The sequence below is a fragment of the Tachypleus tridentatus genome, chromosome 10 (genome assembly GCF_004210375.1).
Source record: "Tachypleus tridentatus isolate NWPU-2018 chromosome 10, ASM421037v1, whole genome shotgun sequence".
Classification (NCBI taxonomy): domain Eukaryota; kingdom Metazoa; phylum Arthropoda; class Merostomata; order Xiphosura; family Limulidae; genus Tachypleus; species Tachypleus tridentatus.
Window position 1 is genome coordinate 39748466 of NC_134834.1, and position 9660 is coordinate 39758125.

Sequence of the window (9660 nt, forward strand, 5' to 3'; positions counted from 1 at the left end):
GTTAAGTAAATCTCATACACTGGCTACTGAAATGTGGACCAAGATGTCTTTACACTTTCTGCATAATACTTCCAACTTTGACAGTATTTCACTTCCTTCTTGGGTAGAAGAAAAAAATAGCAGAGTTGTAAACATGTTAGTAGAAATGAGAAATTTACTAACTCAAACTGAAAATTACCAGTTTATTTATTTTATTCGCAAAATGACTTCATTATTACATATTGCAAATGTATACATATTTTATTCATTGCAATGAATTTTTTCCGTATATTACCTTTCACTTAAATTGCTATACTCATTCAGTGCTGCCCTCCATAAACAAAAGTGTTTTTTACGCATACCACAAGTGTCCTACCGCTCCTCCATTGGAAATATTTCATTGCAATGAGTCTTTCATGCAAATTACCAGACGAAAACCCTCCACCACACATAGAATAGTGCCACGCATTCTTGTCACACATACGACGCCCTCCATTCAATTCTACTAGACTATCATTTCGTTTTTGGCAGAGTTCTTGTTTAGATAGTTGATTTTTTTTGGTGTGCTTTCTAATTATAACTTAAATAGTTATACTGTTGAAATGGTATTTTTTATTAATCGCTTTTATTATTGTTAATTCACTGTACAATTTTTGTTGTTTTCCTGTTTGTTTGTTTTTCGCACATTTGTATTCATCTATAAAACAATTTGTTCGATTCACTATTTACCACGAATGTCGAGGTTAATGTTACCAATTTGAGTGTCACACCTCTTACAAAACACTTTTTCATTCGTAACAGGTGGTAACCAGTCTGTAGAATGATATTCTTCATGTATTGATAATGTGACTTAAATCAAGAAATATAGAAATGTTCAATATTAGCAACATCTTCCCATTCTCTCACCTACCAAGGAATAAAGAAAATAGAGTTACAAGTAGGCAGTTTGATCCATCTCACACAAATATATCTACTTTATTTTACATCAACAAAAGTTTGTGTTAAAAAATAACTATTTTAGTCCCAGTAAAAATAGTTTCATAGTTCAGAAAGTTAAAATTTTGAAACTGAATAATTGCACAGTTTGATTAAAAGAGAGTATTTGGCAAATTATGAAGAATAAAATAACAGTGTAGAAAGACATCATTGTGTTGTGAAATTTTAAAGTACATTTGATCACACACAAATTTACAAGATTTATAGAACAGAATAATCAATAGTGACATTTATATTATTGTGCTTAAAAGCATACATTTGCCCCAATGGATTATTTCACCCATGAATGCTTGGCTGAAAAGATTCTAAACCCATCACATTACTAGTACATTTTGATTGTAACAGCTGAAAGCTATTTCAAAAAGTTACTGATGTTATTTTAAAAAGCAGTGCTTACATGTGTCAATGTAACCTGCTGTTTATTTTATATTGATACTTTATAGTAGTCTTCATATAATGAGATATTTAATAACGTATGATGTTGCATTTCCTGTATAATAAGATAAGCATACAGTTTTATCACCTTACAAATCCTTTAAATAGGTGATATTTCATTGTTCATTTGTTTTTTAAAGCACAATACTTTTATCACCAGAATATGGTAACGTCTTTACGTGCCAAAAAATTACAGATTTTAATGATATTTATTTTAATGTTTCTGTGATTCAGCAGCTGGAAATAAAGCCACAGAAACCGGGACTGGGTTGAAAGTTGCTGTTAAGCAGATTTATCTAACGTGGCAACCTAATACAGAAGAGTTAATCACTGAACTTCAAGTACTGTGTGAAATGAAACATCCAAACATAGTGAACTACTTGCACAGTTATCTTGTAGGAGTCGAACTCTGTGTCGGTGTTCTTAGTGTTACATATCTCTTCATTCTATATTATTTTGAATTCTATTGTTATAAAGTGTACATTAACATACTATCTTTATTAAATTAAGTACGAAAATGTCGAGTAACACTAGGTGTTTAAGAATAATTTCAAATATCAATCTCACAGGTCTACGTTTTTAAAATTGTGGTTATAAATAATACATTATACCTTACATTTAAGTATGAAGTTATTTCAAAGTCATACATTTATAGAATAAATTAGTAATTATCATATGAAAATCAAATATGGCTACAACCTATAGTCACAATAAAATTATAAGTCAATTGTATAATGTTCTATAAATGATTTAGTATCAGTTGTAGATTGTATCTACATCTCAATCACTGTCAGTAGTATAATGCCCTATAAAATGATTAAGTGTCAGTAATATAATATTCTATAAATGATTAAGTGTCAGTTATATAATGTTCCATTTATGATTTAGTGTCAGTTTTATAATATACTATAAATGATTTTACTTAGCTGTAAATTGTTACTATGAATGATAAAATGCCAGTTGTGTGTACCTATGAATACTTTAGTGTCAGTTGTATAACGTATCTATAAATTATTGTCACTTGTAAAAAATCAGTTATATAATGTACCTATAAATGATTTACTGTAAGTTGTGTACTGCACTAAAAGTGATTTAGTGTTAGGTGTATAATTTCCTAGAAATAATTTGGGTTCAGTTGTATAAGGTGGTATAAATGACTTAGAGTAAGATGTAAAAAGTAACTATGAATGATTTAGTGTCAGTGGTATAATGTACCAATGAATGATTTAGTGTCTGTTTATAATGAATGTATAAATGATTTAGTCTGTTAGTTGTATAATGTCCTTTAAATTATTTGTTTTCAATTGTGTAATTTTTTATAAATGATTTAGAACCATTTAGATAATGCAGTTATAAATGATTTTGTCAGTGGTGTAATGTATTTTGAATGATTTAGTGGCAGTTGTACAATATACCTATAAATGATTTATTGTTAGCTCTATAACATACGTATAAAAGAATTAGTGTCAGTTGTACCATTTTGTATAAATGAATTACTTTAAGTTGTGTAATATATGTATAAATGATTTGGTGTGAGTTGTATATTGTGCTATAAATGATTTGTTCTCAGTTGTATAGTGTAATCTAGCTATAAACAAATTAGTCTGATGTTTATAATGTATCTATGAATGTCTAAGTGTCAGTTATTTAATGTACCAATGAATGATTTAGTGTGAGTTGTATAATGTGTTATAAATAATTTATTTTCAGTTTTATAATGTACATATAAATGACTTAGTGTCTTATGTACAATGTACTGCAAGTGATTTAGTGTCAGTTGTATACTGTACTTATAAATGATTTATTGTCATTGGTATAATATATTTACAAATAAATTAGTGTCGTCTGTACAATGTTCTGCAATTTCTTTAGTGACAATTGTATAATGTACTATAAATTATTTTTGTCAGTTTAATAAATCAATTAATGATTTTGTGTGAGATTTAGTGTCACTTATATAATACAACCATGAATGATTTGTATCACTTGCATTATGTACTATAAATGATTTAATGTCAGTAATATAAAATATCTATAAATGATTTAGTATCATTTGTATAATGTGTTATGAATAATTTACCTTCAGATGTATAATGTACCTATAAATGATTTAGTGTTAGTTGTATAATGCACATATAAATGATATTGTGTCATTTCTATAATGTATTGTAAATGATTTACAATCAGTTATATAATGCAATTATGAATGATTTAGGGTCAGTTGTATAAAGTACAATAAATGATTTGGAGTCAGTTGTATAATGTACCATGAATGATTAAGTGTTAGTTGTATAATACACCTTTTAAATGATTTACTGTCAGCTGTGTAATGTATGCATGAATGAATTAGTGTCAGTTGTGTAATGTATGCATGAATGACTAAGTATCAGTTGTTTAATGAACCAATTAGTGATTTAGTGACAGTTTTACAATTTACTGCCAATCATTTAGTGTCACTTGTGTATATAAATGATTGAGTGCCAGTTGTATATGTGCTGGTGTTTTAGTGTGAGTTTTACAATTTACTGCCGATGATTCGGTGACATTGTTTTAATGTATATATAAATGATATAGAGTTATTAGTGTAATATACAGTGATTTATTTTGAATCAGTTTTATAATGTAACTATAAATGGCTTGTATTAGTTCCATAATATATTATGAATGATTAATTGTCAGATGTATAATGTATCTATAAATAATTTTGTGTAAGTTGCATAATGTACAATGAATGATTTAGTGTTAGCTTTATAATGTACCTATAAATGATTTAGTGTCGTTTATACAGTGTACAACAAATGATTGTGTTAGTTATTGATACATATCTGAATAATGTAGTGTAATTTGTATAATGTATTATAAATTATTTAAATCGGTTATATAAAGCAATTATGAATGATTTAGTGTTAGTTGTATAATGTAGTATAAGTGATTTAGTGTTAGTTGTATAATGTAGTATAAGTGATTTAGAATCAGTTATATAATGTATTATAAATGATTTAGAATCAGTTGCATAATGTATTTATAAATGATTTAGAATCGGTTGTATAATGTACCATTAATCAAATCATTTAGAGTTAGTTGTATAATATACCTATAAATGATTTATTGTCAGCTGCATAATGTATGCATAAATGAATTAGTGTCAGTTGTATAATGTACCCATAAATGACTAAGTGTCAGTTGTTTAATGTACCAATTAATGATTTTAATGCCAGTTTTACAATTTACTGACAATGATTTAATGTGGGTTTTGAAACACACTGTCAATCATTTAGTGTCATTGTGTAATATATATAAATTATTGAGTGTCAATTGTATAATGTACTAGAAATGACTCATTTTCAGTTGTATAATGTATCTATAAATAATTTAGTGTCAGTTTTATGATGCAATTATGAATCATTCAGTGCCAGTTGTATAATGTACCATGAATCATTTAATGTTAGTTGTATAAATGATTTACTGTATGTTGCATAATTTATCTATAAATGGTTTAGTGTCAGTTGTATAATGTGCTATAACTGATTTATTCTCAGTTGTATAGCGTATCTATGAATGATTTAGTCCCAGTTGTATAATGTGCAAAAATAACTCGTTTTCAGCTGTATGGTGTATTCCATAAATGATTTAGTGTTACTTATACACGTATAAATGATTTGTATTAATTGCATAATGTACTGTGAAAGATTTAGAATCAGTTTTATAATGTAATTATTAATGATTTAATGTCAGTTGTATAATGTATATATAAATGACAAAGTTTTTTCTCTAACTACTACAAAAGGTTTTGAATCAGCTTTATAATGTAAATATGAATCATTTGTATCAGTTGAATAATATACTGTGAATGATTTGTTCTCAGATGTATAATATATCTATAAATGATTTATTGTAAGTTGCATAATGTACCATGAATGATTTAGTGTTAGCTTTAATTAATTTTGTAACAGTACTTTGTTACAATATGTCACTACGAGATCAATGTTTTGAAGGTTTATAACTCATAACTTTCCTGATTTTTGACTTATCAAATTATTTGGCTCAGCGATAAGACTAAGGGCTGATAACACTACAAATCGGGTTTCGTTACTTTCAGTGAGAAAAGTACAGATATCTATCTGTTTGGGTAGTTTTCTGCTTGACAACAACAACACAACACTTTAATACATTACAGTTAGTGATACATTTGCTGAGTTTGGACATTTTATGTAAGTATCTATTCATACATGTAATGTTCTCAGACGTATATGGTATAAATATATAATTAGAGCATGAAGGTCAAGTCCATGTATGTAAAGTCAGCATGTTACACATATTGGTCAATTGCTTTTGCAATGTTTAGGAAGATTATGTAACAAACATTATCTACTTCTGCAATGGGATACAAAAGTGATTTTGAGTTTGTAAGCATATTTACACTCTATTAATATTTTTATGTTTTATGAAGGTTGAATTAATATATATCTATATTTGTTATTTTTGTGTAGGAATTAAACTCACTATCCACTAGTACAGGCACAGATAGCCTAGCTGCTTTGTACCGTAAAACACCAAATCAACCAACCAACCAGCCAACCAACCACTAGTACTAGTGAAATGGAGAACCGAGAGAGACGGACTTGTTTACAGTTTAGATTTCTCTACTTTCACCCTCAGCCACTAACATATAAGGAAACTTTTAAGCTAAAGAAAGAGGCAATAACAAGCTATTTGATTATGTAGTGTGAAAAAGGGGAAAGTCTTTTTATATAACTAAATTCTATTAACATTTTTGCAGATGATTTTACAATAAACATTTTTGGGGAATATTAAGAGTCAAATATTCTCGTTCTAATGAAGATAAGTGTGATCATTTTTCTTTTTTTTTGTTCTTCTCATAGCCACGATCAAAAGTACTTTGAAAGGTTCACTTGGCTTAAGTTTGTATTGCTAGAATTATGATAAAGGATTTCCATAATTGAATGATAATCATTGCTCTACCAATTATATTGTCTATTACTCTAACATTTCTACAAAAGGTCAATATCTACAGATTTCGATAGATATTTTACATCGGTAGGTTGTTATAACAGGTATAAATTATCAATAAAAATCAAAGCCTATCATCTCAGGTTTTATCAATATAGATATTATTTCAAAATGTTGAAAAAGAACCCTATAAAACAATGTTTTTCAGAGAATTATTGGTGTGAAATAATAAAATATGAAGGCTGTAAAATTTACGTCATGGTACCAAATCATTTGTATTTTCTTCAGTTTAGGGATGATACAGATCTTTCACAAAAATATAATTTTGACACTAATAAAGGAAGATATGAAATTTATTACTAAGTTGTCTATGGTTTTGACGGTAAGGACACAATTTTTAAAGGGTATAAAGCTTGTTTGTTTGATGTTAAGCACAAAACTACACTAAGCCAAATATCATTGTCGGTGGAGACATAATACCTCAACATCAAGATCATTATTAACAGTCTCAGTTTTATTGCTGTAGCTTTAGCTGTGTTCTTAAAAAAACCTTTGGCCTACTAAAATTAAAGAAGAAATTTTTCCCATATTCGTTACACTGAAGAACCAAAGATAATTGCTAGGGACTCATATCAAACATCAAACTTATTTATAAGACACCATGACAACAGTACTTTGAAAGAAAGTTCTGAAATGACATCGATAGTAACGAGAGGAAAGTTACATCTTTGCCTTCCAAAAATGGATTTACAGGAAATATTTTGATATCTGACCTCAACCGATAACAAATTTTTATTCACAAATGCCGTTCTGATATCTATATATTCCGATAGAACTTTACCTAATTCAAGAACAAGGTGTTTTTCAACGTGTGATAATTCTCCCTTACATACACCAACATTGTTTCCACGTGTACGATTATATAAATAAATGAGTAACTCTAGCCCTTCATTATACAACGCTCTTATCCTCAACCATGGATATAACACATACAGGTCAGTCAGTATACGGTGGATAGATTTATTGGGGAATCAAAAGGAATTAACAATAATTATACCGTGAATGGTGCAGAAAAACAAATTCTTAACTTAAGGGTAGATGTATTCCGTACGGAACGAAACCTTGTCTATAAGTTTAGTGAGTGTTAATATCATGGATGCCACCCAGTTGATGTATGTAGCATTTGTTAAAGAATATTGTACATTAATGCGTGTTCCAGCCAAGATTATTTCTGATGTTACCCTTGTCAATTATGTAGTTATTTCTTCCCACTGAAAGCGCAAACATGAATATTTTCCTCAGAGTGACTAAACAAATATCTTTACAGCTGACTCACCACTTCTCACGCTTGACTGAAATTGCACAACACATTTGAAAGTTAGGTCTGCCTGTTTTGTGATATAATATCGTTTATATATCAGTTGGAACTAACGATCCATCTCTAGGATAGTTTCTCGTAGATTTTACGGATGAACTTAATGAAGATCGCATCTCATTGTGGGTCGATGGTGGACTGAAAAACTACACATATCAAAGTATTAAATAGAGAAACCTAAACTTTTCATCAGTGAAGTATATGGTCCTGAATGTGTTTGACATTAAACAACAATCTATAATTCCTACAAATTTAACCTTTAAACGGCAGCCATCATCATTTGATGCTGCTACCTACAACATTCCCTCTGTTTAAAGGTTAAATAGAATATACTGAAACTATAAGACACTCTTAATAATCATTTGAGAATAAAACTATATCTGTTGTCTAATTTACATCAAACATTACATCCTTCAAGTCTATAACACGTTACCCTGTGATTACTGTATGACAGCATCTTTTAAAAGTTATGTGAGACTTGCGGGTTGAAAGCGTTCAAATATAAAATGTTCTTTTTCTGTTTTACAGGTTCAACAGGATTTGTAGAAGGTGAGACCTGGTTTCCTCTGAAGCTAATGATTTTTCCTAGTTACTGAGTTACAATAAAAGGTCCTTTTTAGGACCATCGAATCCTTTAAAAAAAGGATGCTACGATGCAACATTTAATTATATCTGTGGTTGACTTAGTTTTTGAGTTAAATTAATGAGTTGTGAGTCGAGATAAATTCAACAGTTTCTAACATAAAAAGAAATACAGTATTTATTCTAATATACCAAATAAGGCAGATGTGTAAGTTATCTAATTCCTATAAACATTTAACTTTCGTTAAAGGTAAAGGCGTAGGAGCTTCAAAATAATCTATTAATAAAAGTTATGATGAAACTGCCAATATATTTACTAAAATTAAGAAAGATGGCATTCTTAATTATAAACACAATTTGAATATTATGCCCTTAGATATGAGCCATAATCTTCTATAGTTCATCTAATATTTGTAAAGAAGTTTCATTACGACCTATTGTTTTCGACACTGGAACTTTCAGCCATACTTTACTGGGCTTTAATTGAATTTTTAAAATGTTCACCATCATTGAATGTATATACATGTACATAAACATCAATATGTGTGTATGTGTCTGTTTCTTATACGTTTCCACGTTTCTTGCTCAGTTAACACCAAACTTAACACAGTGATATAGCTCTATTTGTTATTTCTTCATACCATAATTAGATAACCAGACCCACCTCTTGCAGTTATATCTTTCACAAATGCTAATAGTTATCTTTAGTGTTTTGCACTATATTATTTATACCCAATAAAAAACTAAGGTTTCAATCTATCAAGCGATCTGGTTTGTTGTTTTCTTTATATAGCTTTGTCTATTTTATCATTTGGTTTCAAATTTCTTCTGATGGAAATTACTAATTACATTGAAGAGCTTAGCTTAATTTCTTTAAGGATATTATCATATAGTTAAAAAGCCACAAAATCATCATATTTATTGGACAGTGTTTTCTGTGTGCTATTATTCTGTGTTCTTAGTTGTATTATTTATTACATAAAAACATTATTGATTTATCAATACCTTTAGTAGACAGAAAAGTAAGCTTTCGAGTCATGACAGTTGACAGCAAAAAAGAGAAGACCCAGGTGAATATTATATTCTTTGTGTTTCATGTGTGCGTTTTATTTATTATATCAGTGAGTAAAATGTAAAAAAAATAGTAACTTATGAGATAAGGTAAAGTAATTATTCTCAATATGGTATGCTTCTGAGTTATATAATTTTTGGGTTTTAGTTTCGGAGCTGCTGTAAAAACAGCCTTGTGAGGGATGTCAACATATTTAACCTGATTATTCTTTTTACTTTCATGTATAAGAAAATTATGTTTGCTTTGGCAA

The 9660-nt window shown here is 28.8% G+C and overlaps 1 protein-coding gene across 4 annotated transcripts; it reads left to right on the forward strand.

Annotated features, from left to right (window-relative positions):
• The first annotated feature begins 325 nt into the window (after window positions 1-325).
• LOC143229105 (serine/threonine-protein kinase PAK 3-like) lies at window positions 326-6247 on the forward strand. Of its 4 annotated transcripts, XM_076460939.1 has the most exons (4): window positions 326-584; window positions 781-916; window positions 1645-1823; window positions 5901-6247. In XM_076460939.1, the coding sequence occupies exons 2-4, from the start codon at window positions 850-852 to the stop codon at window positions 5997-5999; spliced, it is 345 nt and encodes a 114-aa protein (XP_076317054.1). In that variant the 5' UTR covers window positions 326-584; window positions 781-849; the 3' UTR covers window positions 6000-6247. The 4 variants fall into 4 exon arrangements, 3 of the variants coding, with proteins under 3 accessions (XP_076317054.1, XP_076317053.1, XP_076317055.1); XR_013015668.1 differs by lacking the exon at window positions 781-916; XM_076460938.1 differs by lacking the exon at window positions 326-584 and having other exon boundaries at window positions 599-916.
• Window positions 6248-9660: the final 3413 nt, after the last annotated feature.

What these genes read in the sequence shown, in the direction of transcription:
- LOC143229105 (XM_076460939.1), top strand. Translation starts at nt 850, where the DNA reads ATGTTCAATATTAGCAACATCTTCCCATTCTCTCACCTACCAAGGAAT. An exon ending in TAAAGAAAATAGAGTTACAA is followed by an intron (nt 917 to 1,644) that starts GTAGGCAGTTTG and finishes TCTGTGATTCAG; the next exon opens with CAGCTGGAAATAAAGCCACA. An exon ending in TTGTAGGAGTCGAACTCTGT is followed by an intron (nt 1,824 to 5,900) that starts GTCGGTGTTCTT and finishes ATTTTTGTGTAG; the next exon opens with GAATTAAACTCACTATCCAC.